Raw genomic sequence first — 19,432 nt, forward strand, 5'->3', positions numbered from 1 at the left:
GTGCTCCGATAATATGATATGGACATATATGTATCAATTGACTACATAGAGACATTATTTAGTACGACAATCTGCCTAATTTTTCCCAACAAACAAATCTATGGCTCCAAAAAGCATAAGGAGATTGAGATGTGCACAAATACAGCCTCAGTATAAAGGAACAAAGGCCAGAAACCTCTGAATCTGTGAGCCAAATTAAAACCTTCTCCCTATTATATATGGTGTGAATCCCAAATGAGTGCTTTAGAGCCTGTGACAGGAACATACAATATTACAAGTGCGCCTGACAGACTCACTGTTACATTTGGCCCTCAACTAAGTAGTGCTATTTGGGGAGGTGGAACTTTAGGAGGTGGGGCCCAGCTAGAGAAATCACTACAAATAGGCCTTTGAAGGTTACACCTAGTGCCAAATCCCCAGTCTGTTTCCTGCCTGCCATGACAGAACATCTACTTCCACAGGTTCCTACCACCAGTGTCCTCTGTCACAAGGTGTTTGAAGGATGAACACTTCCTGCCCTTGGCTTATTACACTGACCCCAAGAAGCAAAATTAGTGTTCAAGCATCCAATAAACCAAAGCTAACCACTGTAAGTGAAGCCTGTGAAACTCTGAGCTCAAATAGTTTGTCAGGTATTCTGTCAAAAGGGTGACCAAATGGGTGACCAAAAGGGTGACTATCAAATGCCCATCAACTCTTCAAATCATATATTGTCATTGTCACCACCATGGAAAACCTCACTAATGGGCCACAAGACACTAGGTGAGAACAGATCCTCCCTCAGTCCTCAGAAGGAACAAACTCTGTCAGCATGTATCAGAACTTGACTTTCTGGCCTTCTGATCTACAACAATAAGTGTCTACTGTTGTAAGTCACTCGTGGTTGGAAACTTAAGAATTAGACTTCAATAAATGTTGAAAGATTATTAGCACAGTCATTCAAAGCAGATTTAAGACACTTGTGAATTATGTCAAAGGCATTATTTCCTTTCCAAGAACTTAGCAGTGCTCTTATGTTACCCTCTGAGCTTTCTTTCTTATTTGTAGATGGAAACAGGAATAAAGGTCAACCCAAGATAACGTGCAGATATCACAACTGCATCACAGTGTGCATCAAGCTCTAACAACTCACCTACAGAAGATGTGCTCACATCCTCCTAAGCACACGGGCTCCTTCAGAATATTAGCACTGATTGAAGAAAGGACGAGATAAGCATAAGTCACTGTTAGATATTTCATGCCCAATATTTTACAAACCCAAGACCCAACACTACCTGTTTCTCTCTTAATATTAAGGATACTTTATTCCAAAGGCTTTGATTCTGCTGGTTATATACCACATGGACATACTTGCTGAGTTCAAATAGAAATCTCCAGCACATGTTCTAGCACCTTTTATGATTTATCTGTTGAGAGCTTAGAGAAAGGACCACGTGCTCAAGCACCTCCAAAGTCTTCTTCCAAAGGATAAGGTATACTTTCCCTGACTGACTTGAAACGAAACTCATAAATCTGAAAATATGGCCTGCCATCCAAATGAGAGAGAATTTCTCAGAGTAAAGAGGAGTGCCTAACTATAAAGAATGTTGGGACAAGGAGTACAAACCAAAACTTTTCCAAAACACTAGGACATCAGGATATCTTGACCATGATAATCCATGGGTTCCCATTTAAAACCAAATCCAAGCGCACAGCATTGTTTCTTGCTATAAGGAGCCATCTACCTTTTACACAAGTTTGAGCAAATACAACATTCTTTCAATACACGGATAATTGAAGGTCTTGTTCCTTAAGCAACTGCAGACACAAATCAAGCTGGCAGTCTGGAGACTAAAGGAGATCCAATAAGCAGAAGCAAAAGCTGTCCGTCAGAACGCCTGCTCCCTCTGGAAGTCCTGGGGAAGCATGGGCTCTTACTAATACACATGCATTAAGCCCTGATGCTCAGAGGGGGAATTGCATCAAGAGCACAGCACACAAGTGAAGCCTTCAAAGGATGAACGAACACTTCCTGCACTTGGCTTATTATAACAACCCCAGGACCTGTAGGTGTTTACACCATTATTATCCAATTACCTCTGCACACAACCACATATCAGTAAAACACAGTTCTCCACATTTCTGGAAAGATCAAAAGTTTCACAGTGCACATTTTAATAGATATGAACATTAAAGTAAAATTGAGCTTTCAGGAAGAGGCTAAGAAGACAGTACACAGCCCCGTTAGTCTCAAGCTATTAAAAATGCTGCTCACTGACATTACAAAATCCATTACTTTCAAAACCTCACAAAACCATTTTTTACCATACTACATGGGATAAATTGATAAAATATAAGTTTGGTGACTCTGGCAATATGATGACTATAAACAATATTTGTGCAGCCCCTATAATTTTTATTACATGAATAGGTCAAACCTAACCTCCTCTTTCATAACTAAGAACTAAATTCTACTTGTTCCTTACAATATGAACCTCTTACACCTTTCTGAGTATCTCCTGTTGCAACATCCTGGCCAAACCCAACTCCATCTAGACTGAATACTGACCATCCTTGTAGTTCCTAGGACTCACTATTCAGCCCAGACTACCAAGCTTAATGACTCAGAGCCATCTTTACTGCTGTGCTCCTAAGATACTCATGAATGCAAGTTCATAATGCTTTGCATTCCCTGGGGCACACCTAATTTTCCTACTCTTGAGAAAGCAGAAGCAGAAGGATCCTAAGTTTAAGGATAGCTTGCACCACATAATGAATTCCAGGCCACCTTGGCCAAAAAAAAAAAAAAAGACTAACCAAAATAAGAGAGAGAAAGAAATAACTTTAAAAAGCAGTATTTCTTCACCTCTGTATCTCTACAATGATGAAATAAATGCTAAGCAGTGGCTACATGGTTATTCAAGGCTACCTGTGCTAAGCATCTCCAATGATGTGAACCTGTGACCCTCTGGCTACCTGGTCCTCAGCCTCACCCCTTCCTCCGACTTGAAGCCCTCCCTCAGCTACTCTTCATCCTGAGATGCTCTGCTATCAAGCTTCCGTATCTTCCCAGTTTTAAGTCTGTGGCAGTCATCATTTGAATCTCCTTCCTGTCACTCACAGATAAGCATGCACAAACAGACAACCAACCAACCAAAAACCCCACTGCATCTGACCTGCCACCCATTCTATGGTCTCCCCCAACTCAGCTAAATGAGCTCTACAAAGTCCCATCGTTGAAAGTCCCCTGGGTACTTTTGTTCTTCCTCTTCTCTGACCTCTCTGTGAGTTCACACTGACCTCATCTTCTCCCTGAGGCCTGTCCTGCTAGTGAGCCTGAACTTTCTTCTAGAACATCTACCTGGTTATTTCAGCACTGCCTTGGCTGCTTCACCCCCGACCCTCCATATCAGCACGTCTCCACCATGCAGTCAGCCCACAGCCTACTGGCTTTCTCTGAATTCAATGTCCAAAATCTGTTTCTAAACCTCTTATTTCCTTCCTAAGATATCTTATATAAGTTATCCTAAGATGATTCTGAATCTTTTTTATAGTTCCTCCCCTTCACCCTAGCAATGACATGCTATCATGTAATTAGCAGTGGCATAACATCTATGGGAAAGTGATGAGTAGGCCTTTTCTAATTAGTGGTCTAGACTGGATTTCTTGAGGTTGTTAACAAACGAGAAAAGATGTGGAGAATGTCAGTGAGTTCTGCATGGGTTCCGAGAAAAGGAACAGTGAGGAGAGTGTGATGGCTAGGTGGAAAGAGAATACAGCTAACTTCAAGGGCAGGTACAAGGCAGACATTGTAGGGGTAGAGTTCATCTGTGTCATAGACAGACTTCAGGGAATGGCCAGCCTCTAGTTAGGACACCAACAATGAAAGAACTTTACCTTCCATCTAAGAGATACTAACCAAAATCTTAAATGAACCCAACTTTAACCAAATTATTTCAGCTGCAGCAATTTCTGTTGGGTTACTTGTAAATAATGAACTGTCAAAACAATAAACATCCTCTAGGTAAGCTTTTAAAAGCTTCCAGAGATTAAGAAACAACACACTAGACCCACCCCAAGATCAAGACAGCCAAAGCACAGACGAACTAGATGAACTCCAGGCCTCGAGCCTTACTAAGGAGGAGCTACAGGAGTTCTCTAGGGAGAGAATGATTTGGGGGATGGCCACTGGTAGACTTCCAGTGCTCCAGTGGATGGCCCCACACCCATTCACATAGGGCAACACTAATGAACTTAGTATGTTCAAAGAAAAAAAAAAAATTCAAAGGCAATGTTAGGAGCAAGGTGGGTTGGGAGACTATAGGAGGAACTGCAGGGGATAACTATGATCATATTTCATTGTATACATGTATGAAATCCTCAAAATTAAAGAAAAAATGTTTACAAAGTAAACCAGTTTTGCTGCCATAAAGGCCCCTGGATGAAGCTATTTGAACATTTCAAAAAGTAAAAAAGAAATACAATTAAAATGTCATATATATTGTTTAAAAAGAAATCAGCACGGAATGTAGACTTAATAATGGAAAATTACTTTGTACTTTGAGTGTACTGGTAACCTTCTACAGTACAAGGTTAATAGAAAATAAGAAAATTCAGCTTTAAGAGTAAGAAGTAAGGAAATAGCATCTAAACTAAAATAAATAAATAAATAAATAAATAAATAAATAATAAATAAAAAACCTGGAAATGGGGATATGCTATTGAGAAACCTAGAGGTAAAAAAGTGAACTGAACCCAAGCTATAGACCTCAGGAGTGGTGGGAGATGAAGAATGTATTCCCCACAGCTTTCGCCTTTGCCAACTATGCTCATACACAAGCATTTAAAGTCATGGAAAAATACTCATTCCAGCACTAGTTGTTACTGCAGAAGACCACAAGCAACTTAACTCTTTACCAGGAAGGTCACAGCTACTATGAAGGCATACACAGAGACTCTCTTAAAAGATGCACAAGAAGCTGATGATCATGAGTTACCAGACAAGACTCAAATTTACCTAACATTCACTCCTTCAGGGGTATTAAAGTAAACACTGTTAGACTGCAATGTCCTTCAGAATCTGGTAACAGTAAAGTCACGCAGTGTGACCCTTCTTGTTGCTCCTCAGCATAGCTCTGCTATGGTTGGGCCAGTGTCTATGACAAATACTACTTAGCTTCTATCCAGCTCCAGCCCCACAGCTTTGCCTGGCCTGTTCTCCAAGCCTAGACCACACTTTCTTCTACATAATAAATACGAAGGCCTAACATGCTTGACACTACCTAAACACTACAAAGGGAACATAATAACAATGGCACTAGTAAACAAATAAGCAGATTTTAGTTCCATCCCAGGACCTGATGCAATTACCAGGCACATGAAGGACACTAAGCTGGCTAATTCCTTCCTAAGGGTCTTAGACTCAAGTGGGGTATTATATAAACTATTAAGGCCTAGGCAAAATATTAAGACCTAAATGGAACGTTAAGGCCTACATAAAATGGTAATGCCTAGGTAACTATTCCCTAGCTAGCCTGTCATGTTGTTCTGTTACTAATAAAATAAGAAAACTTTCTCATATGTTATGTCTGCTATTATTAGAAAACTTTCTCATGCTCAAGTTGAGTACATAGTCTGTTATGTTCTGAACTGCTTTGTATAGTTAGTTACCCACAATAAGCTCAGGCCCAAACAAACCACCCAGCAGCACTTCCTGCACCTGTGTATAAGCTTTTATGGTATAAACTGCCACTAGGATGGATCCCAACCTAAGAGAGGCACCTGCACCACCAATAGAAGAAATATCTGGAATAAGACTTCCATTTTGAGTAGTGGTCAATTAAAGTTTGGTAAGACCTCCCTGGGAACTGACCTCCTACTTGGCAGAAAGAGACATGAACATGGGTAACTGACATCCTGGTTAGTAAATTAAGACAAGTTCCACCCTAGTAGAGAAGTTAAGACAAGAACACTAGACAAGGCAAGTCTCCTGCCACAGTTGAATACCCCAGCCAATGGGAGCAGGATAAATGTACAACAAAAGACGTGTTCCTAAGGAATCCCATCCCTAACTCCTGACTGGTGGATAACTTGGCACAGATGTTTGTAGATCCCAGGCTTAAAAATCCTATAGAATTTTAATTCAATTCCAGAATCGGGACCATGGCCCTGGTCATTCAGTCTTGGGATGTATGCTAAATAAACTACCCCTGTCTGTCTGAGATTGGGGTTCATGTGGTTTGTGAGGCAATTCCTGGACCCCAACATAAGCAAATTGACTTAAAGAAGATATAAGATATTCTAATATTCCAAAGAGCAGTGATGACATCTAATTGGGGCTCTGGACTTTAATGCTAAAAACAAATACTTTTTATTTTACCTGCCAGATTCTCATTTCTTCCACATGAGACTTGAAAATTGTTTTGAGTTCCCTGACCCCTTTTATCCACCTAGCATGGATGGCAATAACCCTCAGTGGATGAAGCAAATGAAAGGTCATGCAAGTTCTCATTTATATTAGCATTTATACTTCACCCTTACTTTATTTTCTATGATATTTAAATATACTAGAAAAAATGCAAAAAAGGCCCTTCCTTGATAAGATATTTAAAATTAATACTCTACCCTTACTTTATTTTCTATGATATTTAAATATACTAGAAAAAAATGCAGAAAAGGCCCTTCCTTGATAAGATATTTAAAATAACTCCACACCTTTAAAAAAAATTCAGCTTTACAACTCTCTTAACTACACTTCTCTGTGTAGTGGATTTACCAAGACCAATGCATTATAACTTTGAAACAAACTAAACAGTGAAAACAAGCAATTCTAAAACAATTCTACTGTTTTAGGGTTTCTATTGCCATGACAAAAAACACCATGACCAAAACACAAGTTGGGAGGAAAGGGCTTATTCTGCTTACACTTACACATTGCTGTTCATCACCAAAGAAGTTAGAACATGAAAACCGGTCAGGATCCTGGAGGCAGGAGCTGATGCAGAGGACATGGAGGGGTGCTGCTTACTAGCTTGCTCTCCATGGCTTGCTCAGCCTGCTTTCTTACAGTACCACCCACTCAGGAATGGTACCACCCACAATGAGCTTGGCCCTCTCCATCAATCACTAAGAAAATAAATGCCTTACAGACAGATATTTTTTTAAGGTGTGTGTGTGACAGAAGAGGACATCTGATCCCATTATAGATAGTGGTGAGTCACTATGTGGTTGCTGGGAATTCAACTCCAGACTTCAGGAAGAGCAAGCAGTCAGTGTTCTTAACCTCTGAGCCATCTCTCCAGCCCCACAGCCAGATCATAGAGAGGCATTTTCAAATGAGGTTCTCTCACCTTTCAGATAATTCTAGTTTGTCATGTTGAAACAAAACTAGCCTGCACACCTACTGATAACGTTTTCTTTACAAAGGAACACTGAATTCAACTGAGATTATACTAATGAAGCAGAAGTATTTAACTGAATGGCGCTCCTAAACTCCCAAGAGGTACTAACTGCTAGTTAATATTAGCTGGAACAAGGACTCCAGTGCTCTTAAATTGTAAGGTATCCTCAAGGTATTTTTAAGTTACAGATCAGTGTGTTTAACATGAAATTGTACAAACTTCCCAAGCTAATTAAGCAACTTGTCACATTTCCCTTTAAGAGAAGGAGAGAAAAGATAAATGAGTAATACTTGATTCGTTTGGTTTAGGTTTTATGTTTGGGTGTGTGTGTGTGTGTGTGTGTGTGTGTCTGTGTCTGTGTGTCTGATGTTCAGGTTAATCTCAACTCATAATGCTCCTGATTCTACCCCGTTTGGTGATCACAGACATGAACTACCAAAGCCCAACTAAGTAAGCATTCTATTCTTTGTGACTATTTTTTCCCTTTTATTCAAAAGAGATTTTATTTCTCACATAGTATGTATGATTATGGTTTCCCTCCCTCTACTCCTCCCACTTTCTCCCACCTCCCTTGTCATCCAGATCCACCCCTTTCTGTCTCTCATTAGAGACAAACAGGCTTTTAAGGATGATAATAAAGTACACTAAAGCAAAACTAATGTATCAGGATAGGACAAAATAGAGCCCAAGAAAAGGCACAAAGGAAACTTACAGATGAAGAGACCACTTGTTTGCACCCAGGAATCCCATAATAAAGACACTAAACTGGAAGCCATAGTAACACACAAAGGACCTGGTACAGACCAGTACAGGCCCTGTGAATGCTGCTCTATCTGAGTTCATGAGCTTTGCTTGTGTTAGTTTAAAAGGCCTTGTTTCCTGGTGTCCTCCATCCCCTCTGGCTCTTACACTCCACCATAGGGTTCTCTGAGCCCTAAGGGGAGAGATTTGATGGAGACATCCTATATAGAACTGGGTGATCTGGCTGTGTGGGTCTCTGTATTGTTTCCATCTGCTGCAGAAGAAAACTGCTCTGATAATGGCTGAGCAAGGCACTGATCTGCTTCCCTGGCTGGAGTCTCTCTGTGACTATTTTATATGTCAGATTCAGGTAAATCACAAGGGAAAACTTTAAATTTGTATTTAATTGCTTAGTGTCAGCAAATGTCAAATGAGACAATTATTCCAAAAGTAAATGCACAACAGAATTCTAGTAATGACTAATTACAGTAGATCATATCCTAGGAGAATCTGTCATAGAAGCCCCAAAGACTATCATGTAGATGTGACCAGTGTTGAGTCTGTCTTCTATTCCCTTTTCTCCAAAGTAAAATAGCTAAGCAACCGCAGCTCTGCCGTCTTATTAAGCTTCATCCCTTTCACCTGCCATTCTGGATTTCAAGGCTCACACTTAAGTGTTCCTTTCTTCTCTTCTCATTCCTAGAAACAGACCAGTCACATGCAAGTAACCCTCAGATATCCATTGTCATTCTCTAATGTCTCCTCTGAGCCCAGACCAGCTTACCAGTAATGCCTTCACTTGTGGTATAAAGAACAGAATAAAGGCATCCAGCTGTGCTCAGTATCTCACAGGGGCAAACCCAGCACCAGGGAGGCTAAGGAGAGAGAATCTGGGAGTTTGAAATCAACCTGAGCAACAGAATGAGACTCTGTCTTAAAATTAAATAAAATAAAAGACGTCCCCTGCATTTGACAAATTTCTGTAGAAGTCACAAGCCCTATCTAACAACACCAGCTGGGCCTTCACCCATAATAGGACTGCATGTATGGTAGTTTTAACTCTGACTCTCAGAAATCAGACTGACCTACATGTACATCTGCCTTGAGGCCTTAACCACCATTCAGTATTGGTAATTAACACTGGAAACCAATACAGGATTCTCTTTGTGCTCTTGGTGACTTTAAGTAGGTCATCTTGGCATCACCACTTTGAAGCTGGGACATACTTGACCTAATTTTTTTCATTCATTATTTTAACACTTGGAAACATTATATTTGGCACTGTGGCTAAAAATGTGAGCCTGTCTTTATGAGAACTATACCATAATTGAAGGAGGTAGACATCAAGCAAATAAGTAAAGTGGCACATAAATAAATTCCATGAATAAAGAAATTCTAGACTGGAGGATATGGACACTAACAATCTGTGCCCCCCTCTTACATAGATGTTAATTTTTATTAAAAGCTGTAAACAATGCTAATAATTATGAAGTCTGAATACTGGAGACAGCTTTAAAAGCCAATTCAGTTATATTCATCATTTACTAGCTAAGGACATAGATTTCAGGAAAGCCATATGAATAGCCCTCCTTGGGAAGCTAACTGTGCTAATTGTTTTATTTGTATGTTTTAACTGTCAATTAGAAACAACCTAGAGTTACTTGGGTCAAGGGAACTTCAACTGAAAAACTGCCTTAACAGATTGGCTGTGTTGACTGACAACTGATGTGGAGAGCCCAGGCCACTGTGGGCAGCACCCTCCCTAGGCAGTTGGGCCTGGGCCGGATAAGCAAGACTGCTGAGCTCTAGTTAGAGAGCAGGCAGTATTCCACAGTTTCTGTTTCAGTTCCTACTTCCTCCTTCCTGTTTTCAATTCCTTCCCTGGTCTCCCTCAGCGACCCTTTCCTAAAAGTATAAAGTACAAATCCTTTCATCCCCAATTGCTTTTGGTTATGGTGTTAATCACAGCAACAGGGAAACAAACTAGAATAATAATTATACAAACTAACAAATAAACTAATAAACTTGGTTTTTAGGATACTTGTCCCTCAAGATCTAATTGGTTTTAAGTCTTAGACCATTTAACCCACTCCCTGTTTATTCTAACATTCCTAGCTTAGTCATTTGCTAATATCACCAACACCACCACTGTGACCAATTAATAAAAATGTACCCACATCTCAAAGGTCTAACTGCAAAGCCTAAGAACTTTGCTTCACCATACAGACCTAAGCAACGTTGTTTCCTCCACATCTCCTGGGTCTTCCTAACTTACCCTAAACTGTGTATCCTTTGTACTCCTTAAAATTGAGCACATATGCCTTACAGGGAGAAAATGCATTGCCGCTTGTATGCCTCAGTGACTTCTTGTTCTAATGAACCAGTGCCACAGCAAACCAGAGGGAGCAATCATCCTACTTAAGGATCACTGGCCTGTAAGATCACTCTGAAGAGTCAAAACTCCTAAAGAGGCAAAAGCGAAATGCTTAGAGCAGGAGACCTGTGCTTTATTTTAAGAACATCCATCCATAACATGGGTACAAAGGGCAATTTTATTAACACTTAGAAAACAAGGAAGTGAACAAAGAGTAGTAACCCTGACCCAGGATCTGAAGCTAGCTGGAATGCAGTGGCAGGCGTCCATCCATCTTTTATTTGTACATATACTTGTACGAAAGCTGGATACATGTGTAGTATATGCACATATGGGCACATACAGAGGCCAGAGACTAATTAGAATATGACCCTCAATCATTTCACCTAAGTTTCTGAGATAGTCTTTTACTTGAGATAACCATTTCAGCCTGGCTGCTGACCAGCAAGCCCCTGATATCTACCTGTCTCCTATAAACCCCCACACTGGGCTTACAGAAGAACACAGCAGCCTCACTTTTACATAGACACTGGGGATCTGAATTCAGATCTTCATGCTATTTGTTCAAGCGTTTGCACAGCAAACAGTTTAACCACCGAGCAACCTCCCTAGGGCCTAGAATCCATTTATAATGCTTTGGTCCCAGCACTCTCAAGGCTGAGGCAGGAGGATCCCAAACTTACCACACATACATGATGCATTTACACATGTGTGTACATACACACACACACACACACACACACACATATATATATATATACACAAATATAAACATAATGCACATATGCTTTTAAGTTTTTATATGTATATACACATATATAAAATGAATTTATCTTTTAAATAACAATGATATTTTGAAAAAAACCAACTATCTTCAAAGTTATGATTTTCTTAATCTTCTCTAAAGTGATATAAAAAGCACAAAATAAAATTAGCATAAAAAGCCCAACCCTCCTCACTCCAAAAATATGCCAAAAAGTACCTAATTAATTTTAATTCACAAAACAGCATCCTAGGACACCTGGCTGCACTAACAGGGCAGCTCCTATCTGCATTTCCTGCTTCCTTTAGGAACACACTAGTTCTCTGCTTTCTGCCAGCCTCTCAAATAATAAGGTCTTCCAGCTTCCTTTCCCCCAGTCCTTAAATAGCTTCTATTTGGTTGTGAGGCTTGGTCCTACGGTCAGTGTCACATCTGGCCTCTTCAACATGTTCACCAGCTTCACCTTGAAGCCAGAGTCATGTTATAAGGTCAGGAAATGATGCCCTGTAACATAGCCAATCCACTGCAGGAGCAAGCCATGCCTGCTACAAAACAGATCCAATGTGCTACACAAGACAGCTGACAGCTGGGAACAGCAGAGAGATGGCAGCTGCAAGCTGAATGTGAGGGTAATCGGGGTGATCAGCAGCCTACTGGGGAGAGCTCTGAAGCTCGGGGAAAGGACGCACATGATTTCAAATAAAATGCCACTCTGGGTGATGATGAGCTGAAGCAAGCAGCAGACAGACTGTCCAGGGTTGCTCTCCTCTAGAAAGCAGGAAGGGAGAGGCAAAAAGAGCTTGAGAGACAGCAAAGCCAGGAAGAAAAGCATTTCCCATATGACCTAAACCATGTCCTGTGTGATGTAAACCAGTATAACCAAAGGGTCTTTAAACTTAAGTTTGCTTTCTTAAAACTGAGTCTGAGGCTGGACATGGTGCATACATCTGTAATCCTAGTGCTAAGGACACTACAGCAGAAGGTCACTTAATTTAAAGATAAGATGGGCACAAAATATGTTCCAGGCTAACCCAGGCTATGGAGCTATCTGTTGTATCAACAGAAAAATAAAAGAAAGAAGGAAAAAAGTTTGGAAAGTTGTTGCCTCTGGTCCAAACCAAGCCAAAACAGCCTGCTTTCCCACAGCCCTTTGAACAAAGAATATTTTTATACTTTCGGTTTGCTTGGTTTTCGAGACTGGGTCTCATGATGTAGTCCTGCAAGCCAGGAACTCAATGTAGACCAGGCTGGCTAAAAACTCAGAGGCAACTGATTGTAACTGCCTCCAGAAAGCTGAGTGTAAGGGCATGAACCACCCACTCCCAGCCTTTTAACCCTTTTAAAGGAAGTAGAGATGATTTGTGACTGAAAAACCTAAGTAATATTTATTGACACTTCACAGGGAAAAATTAATTCAAAGTCCTATATGAGCTTATATCCTCTAGTAGTTAAAATAAACTCATTTAGCAGAGTTTAATAAACTGAAAAAAAGAAAAACAAGAGCACAGGAATCTCATATTCTCTGGACAACTGGATGTGACATAGTACAGCCTGAGCCTAATTACTATTACCTTCAGGCCCTTGACTCTTATGGCAAGCTCACTTAGTTTAAAAGAGCTGGCAGTTGGTAAAAAGGGAAACTGGTTGTTTAATTTTAGAACAATCTACAGATTATTCATGTTACTTTACCTAGTTAGTCTCTTCCAAATGGTTCAGCAAGCAGACTAAATCATTTTCTCATCACATCTTTCTGTGACCATTTTGGATAGTCACCACAGGAAACAACTTACATGTATGTAATTTCTTCTTGGGATCCCTGAGGCAGGGTGACAGAAACATGGGAAGGAAGCTTTGCTCACGAATGGGCTCTCCATACTCGGAACACTGTTTGGTATGTATTCATTACATGTTTATTATCAAATTTTAATATTAGCAAATTAATACGTGAATGAGCAAACCATTATTACTGAGGTACAGAGAAGACCAAAGATGTGGCTGGAACCTGAACTCATGTGGTCTGACATATTCTAAGTGGAAGAATATGTGTTTCCATCTGAGTTTAACTGTGGTTCAACTATTTAAAGCAGTGGTTGGGTCTCAACCTTCCCTGATGCTACAACCCCTTCAATATAGTTCCAAACGTTGTGGTGACCCTAAACCATAACATTCTTTTCTTTGCTTCTTCATAACTGTAATTTTGCTACTAAGCTGGGTCTCAGTTCCTAAGATCTAAATGTGTTTCCCAGTGGTCGCGACCCACAGATTGAGAATCGCTCGCTGATTTCAACATGTGCGTCATCACTGTCCTGCTACTGCAACTAGAAGTTGAGTTTCCAATGTATGTCTATGCCCAGGATGATCCGTATGCTTTAGGAAAACACAAGCAGAACTCAGACCGTGTTCATGCTAACAGAATTGCCACTCTCCTAAGAAATACAATGCCGTTCTTTCAAATATTAAGCGTTTGTAAAGAAGAATAATTTAACGTAAGTAGCAAAGTTTGTTGTCAGTTAACTTAAAAAAAAAAAAAAAAAAGTTGCAGTTAACACTGTATTTGTAGTAAAGACTGAAGGCTTAACATTCGCTACTGCCAAAGAGAAAAATGGGGAAAGACGTATACTTGGTAGTATTCGATAAACAGCCTCAGGTAAGAAAGTACCACTCAGGAGTGCATTTCAGACTGAATAAAATTCAAGAGAGGGCATGTTGGAGGATCAGTGGTACAGGGCCATAGTCTTTCAATCAAACTAAGTTAAAATTGCGATGCTCAACAAACTGCCATCGCCAAACTACCCGTAACCAGGTCCCTAGCCTCCTATTCCCCACGCCGAGCCTGCTATTAGAGAAAGGACCAAAAGATAAGCCTCACAGGGGCTGTTGTGCCCCGCAACCAACGGACCGCCTTCCCAGAGGACCGAACTCCAGGACCGCAGCAGCACAAGCCCAACCCAGCTCCGAGCGTCACCTTCCGGGAGGGACCAGAGAGCTGCGCTTTGAGCCACGCCCCGAAGGCAGTTCTCCCGCGAAAATTCGAAAAGTGCCGTTTGAATCCTCTTCGCTGCAGGTGGCTGGGAAGCCACTCAGAAAACTCAGGAGTGGGACACGAAGGGACAGACGACACTAGATCGCCAGGCCGGTCCTTACCAGCGGGAGCAGCGCAGCAGCTTCTCCAGGCGGGCAAGCGCCGCGCGGCTGTGGGCCCAAAGCCCGTCGGTAGCCGGCTCCATGGCGGGCACGGGAGGAGGCTGGTTCCCAGAGCAGACCCTCGGAGGCCGGCGTGGCATTCCCACAGAGGAGGGGAGGTCAGGTTTGCTCTCGCGCCGCACCCCGCTGGTCACCGCCGGATCCCGCTGCGTGCGGAGTCTCAGAATCCGTGGGACGCCTCGGGCTCGGAGGCCGAAACGCGGTAAAACTCCCAGAGATGTAAGGACTCGGCTTTAGGCCACGCCCTCAAGGCCTGAGGGCGGGGCTTTAGTAACGCGGTCCAAGTTCCGGAAATGGAGAGGCGAGGCTTGAGAGGCCACGCCCTCAGGAGGTGTAGGGCGGACCGCGGAAATCAAAGTGCCAAGGCGCGGGGTTGAGAAGGCGTGGGGGAGAAGTCACCTAGGCCCTTGGCCCTAGGAGGCGGGGCATAGCGCGCTCAAACTTCCTGAGCGGGTAACTGAGCGGCAGGGCCTCAGGCCACGCCTTCAAAGAGGCGGGGCTCCCCACGGGTTTCAGTCCCACCCCCTCTCAGTTTACTGAAACTGTTTGCTTACCCGGAAGTTGGATTCTAACCCTCCCATAGCCTCAGGAGCTCGCCGCTGAAGCCATCAACAAAGAGTGGCATTCAAGCTACTGTTGAACTTGGACAACCTTTTCCCATGACAATAAAAGTACTACCCTTTATATAAGAAAGTTCTCTTTTTCTCCTTGCTGTAGAATATAAGAACCCCCTAAATACTAAGTTTCAATTTCACTTTTTACTAGCTGTAAATATCCGACCAAGGTCATCTCTTAGAAGTTCTGGTGTGCTTTTAAAATATGATAAATTGCATAAAACGTTTTTGTTTGCTAGATGGTCTACCCTCCCCGGGGATTTTTTTTTAACGGCGTCTGTTTGCCAAGCTAGTTTAAACTGTGAAGCTAAGGGTGACCTTGAACTCCTCAATTTGCGATCCTCCACCTCCTGCGGGATAGGGGATTACAGATATGCACCACCACGCCCAGTTTAGATGGTGCTGAACTGAGTTTAGAGCCTCCTTTAAGCTAGAAGTATTCTACCAGCCATATCCCTAGACCCTCCTGCGGATCTGAATATTAACACTGGGCAAGCGCAGCACGCCCTCTCCACAGCTTCCGACCTATGAACACATTCTTGCACATCCCCTTTTATTTCTCTGTCTCTGCTTAACCGCCCCAGCTGCCTCTGTTTACCTCAAAGTTGTTCCTTCTTACTGGAATCCACACATCTGCCTAGATTGCCTCCCATCCTTAGGCCTCACTAAAGATATACAAAACATTACCAAACACAAAATTAGTCTTGGCACTACTCTGATTAAACTCTAAAGGTGGAAAGGCCTGGAGTAGGCACTCCTTTAATCCCAGCACTAGAGGCATGGGAATGGAGGGAGGGGGCGGGGGGGGGCGAGCGGGGTGGGGGTTGGTAGAAGAGCAGGTGGATCTCTGAGTTCAAAGCCAGCCTAGTCAACAGAGTTCTGAGACAGCCAAGACAAACCCTATCTCAAATAAATAAATATATAAATAAATAAATAAATAAATAAAACTCTAAAGATATTTCTTTGATGAGATATGAGGCCTATGCCAACCTGGGAGAGCATGCCATTATTCTCCCGTGGGGCTTTTCTTCATCAAAAGCCTAGGTTTGGCTGCCTCTGGGCTTTTACACAAAGACTCACTTTGGAACCTGGAATTTTCCTCTTAGGCAGTACTCCTTCAGATCTCAGCTCAAACATCAATGCTTGAAAGGTTTTCCTGATCCTGAATGTAGAGTCTCTCAGGTACTTTTAACCTCACAGTTCATAGCATGCACATTTATATGAGCATTTATAGAGCCAGGATGGACATGTAGTATAAAGCTCTAAATAGAGCTGAGAGTTTGAGTTCTTGGACTCTTATATATCGCAAGTGCTTCACTTAATTATCTGACTCAAGCCTCCTATAAATACTACAACTTGAGGCTAACTCCAGTGTGGGACTGAACCAATGTGTCTGCCCCAAGTTCATGAATGGAAGCTCTAGCCCCTAATGAGACAGCATTTGGAGGCAGGGCCTTATGAAAGCACTTAGGTTTCTATGTGAGGTTTTGAGGATGGAAGTGATGAACCAGCATGCCTCCATCTTAGGCTTGAAAGCCATCATCTTACAGTAAAAACAAAAGTTCATTCCTGATTATGATTAATCTTCCATTTCTCAAGGATTGGGATATGCCCAGCCAGGAACCTTTCTTGCAAATGGTTCTGTACTGGCTGTTCCAGGAATCAGGAATCGTGCTTTTGTTTCACAAAGTTATAACCATCTTGCAACCCTACCTCTGTTTCAGGAGGTTGTTATAACTGACTGCCTGTTGTTATGTCTCCTTTATGACCACCTTGCAATCATGTCTTTGTTTCAGGAGGTCATTATGACTGATGTGGTAGGCTCATTTTCTGCCCCTGTAAACTCCACCTACTTTTCTTCCCAAATCTCCCATTTGAAAAGCCCTTACCCCTGAGCTATAAAACCCTTGTCTTCCTCACTTCTAAACTGACCTCTCAAGCCCTACCTCCCGTGGACGTGGACGAGAGTACAAATGCTTGCTTGCTTAATTCCTTGCTTGTTTTAACTAGTTTGGCCATGGTGATTTGGGCTCTTGGTCTCTCTTCTCTTATCTCTAGGAACCACAGAAACCACCATAATTGTCAGCCGAGGAAGAATTATCTCACTTTCTATCTTGTAAGAGTGCAAAAAGTGAGCAGCCCCTCACAGTGAGAACCAACCATGGCATGCTGATGCTGATCCTTGGATGGCTGTGGTACATTCTTCATGTTTTTTGTCACCAAAACTATAATTTTGTAATAGCAGTCCAGCCGAACAAGATCCTTCATGAAAAGAAGCATTTAACATGTGGTGCATCTTGACCCAATTAATTGTTTTAATTAATCTTTATTTCCAGTACTCTTTTTTGTCTCAACTTAAGTAGTTCTGCTACATCACAAAGGCCCAGCGAGTTTCAGAATCTAGTAGGAAAAGTAGATAAACAAAACAAAAATCTAATCCAACCCCTAACCCTACCTCTACCCCCAAGTGCATGCTGGGTGGTACTCTACCACCGAGCCACACCCTAACTTCTCCCTTTTGGTCTCATAAAGCATTCTAATGAGACCTTAACACAAGATAATTTCATGAGTCAGTCCCATTACAATCTCGTACGAACATGTGACCTAAATCAATTTTTAATTTTTGAGATAGCATTTGCTGTGTAGCCCAGGCTGATTAGAACCCTTCACCCTCCTCCCTCAGCCTCTTGGGTGCTATGATCATGGAATTTGATCAGATCTTCAGCTCTCTAAACATTAACTTTATCTGGAAAATGGAGATAATAAGTCATGTAGATTTTTTTATATTTTCACAAGAGCCTAAGTATGAATTGCCTGTATTGATAAGCATCCAAGAAATAGTAGCACTGAGTCCAGTCACATAATTTCTATAGAACAGGGAACACATTTATCAAATGCTTTTTTAATTATGGCACTACTTAACTGTGATCAGAGTAAATGAAAATTTCACATTTATAAACTACTTTGGGGACCAGATGATTGCAATTGGCCCATTTCTTCTATACTGTAGAAGCCATTTTGACCCAGGTGCAATGGGTTCTCTCTTGGTTTCCTGTTTTCATGGCCCTGATACCTCTCCCAGGGCTCACATTACTCTTGGGAGCCGTTTAAGGACAGTGATAGTAGACTTAAAAGAATCATCAAGATTGTCCTCCTGTCTGCAACAGCCCACCCCCTCCCTTCCAGCTTACGCTGCTTCACTGAAGGCACTAGCGCATTACTATTACTGGAAAGCAGCTTCTCATCTCACCCATAAAGGAGCTAACTCTTCCAGATGTGTGTGTGTGTGTGTGTGTGTGTGTGTGTGTGTGTGTGTGAAACATAGACATCCTTTTTTAGGATGAGGTGACCAATAATTGCAAAAATACTAATTTTGGGATAGTGGTAGAGCCCTTCATAAAACCTATTCCACCGACAACAATAATGGGGGTAGCAAATGAATACTGAAATTATCCTCTCAGGCTGGGAAAATCTGTACAGAAATCCAGTCCATCAATAAGGTGTTACTAACGCCTTAGTTCACAGCGTTCTTCAGTTTAAAGGGGCTAAGTGGTTTCCTATTTGCTTTCCAAGTTTCTTCCTAAGAACCAATTGTTCATACAGAAATTTAGACTTGTTACTCCATTTCTCTCTGCATGTATTCCCCAACTAAGTAGTACTCCAAAGTTGCTGAGACCCTCAAAACTATTCCTGCTCCCCTAAATGAACACTCTGTTCCTAGGAGGACTCTGAGGCATACAAACTGTTTGCTTTGATCTATTTACCACTCCTGTGCCCTGCCACTCCGCACTTTCCCCACAGGCCTTCAGTTCTCCCCTGCAGTGCTTCTCTACACAGAGACATCTCAGCCTGGATCTTCCGGTTCAATGTCACGTAAAGGTTTGTTGAAAGTTGTCACAGCACTCTTACTTTTCTTTGCCTGTGTTGTGAAGGGTTTTACATATAGTAAAGCTTTCTCAGAGCTATGTAGATAAGCATATATAACAAGAGAAATGAAATCCCCAGACTTTCACCTATTTTACAAATCCCTGCCCTCAAATTAATTCTTCTCTGCCTTTCCATTATGGAATCATGCAATAGGTTCAACCACTTTGATATTTTGAGAGTACATTTTCTTTGTTCAATATAAATTTTATTTGGAAAGACTTTTATGTCTTTACTCTCAGTGCTGGGAGGCAGAAGCAGGCAGATCTCTGAGTTTGAGGCCAGCCTGTTCTCTTAGAGAGCTTCAGGACAGCCAGGGCTACACAGACAAACACTTTTTTAAAAAGACAGGAAGGAAGGAAGGAAGGAAGGAAGGAAGGAAGGAAGGAAGGAAGGAAGAAAGAAAGAAAGAAAGAAAGAAAGAAAGAAAGAA

At 41.8% G+C, this 19,432-nt stretch overlaps 1 protein-coding gene across 2 annotated transcripts in view; it reads right to left on the reverse strand.

Annotated features, from left to right (window-relative positions):
• The window catches only part of Bard1 (BRCA1 associated RING domain 1), a 66,144-nt gene extending 51,484 nt beyond the window's left edge, over positions 1-14,660 (reverse strand). For both annotated transcript variants that reach the window (XM_021165841.3, XM_021165834.2), the window contains exons 1-2: positions 14,402-14,660; positions 1,133-1,189 (exon numbers count right to left, since the gene is read on the reverse strand). In XM_021165841.3, coding sequence (XP_021021500.1) covers positions 1,133-1,189; positions 14,402-14,541 — 197 coding nt within the window. In that variant the 5' untranslated portion in view covers positions 14,542-14,660. The remainder of the gene's footprint in view (positions 1-1,132; positions 1,190-14,401) is intronic.
• Between the last annotated feature and the right edge of the window lie 4,772 nt (positions 14,661-19,432).

The sequence above is a fragment of the Mus caroli genome, unplaced genomic scaffold, assembly GCF_978045245.1.
Source record: "Mus caroli unplaced genomic scaffold, Mus_caroli_1 scaffold_1, whole genome shotgun sequence".
NCBI classification, from domain to species: domain Eukaryota; kingdom Metazoa; phylum Chordata; class Mammalia; order Rodentia; family Muridae; genus Mus; species Mus caroli.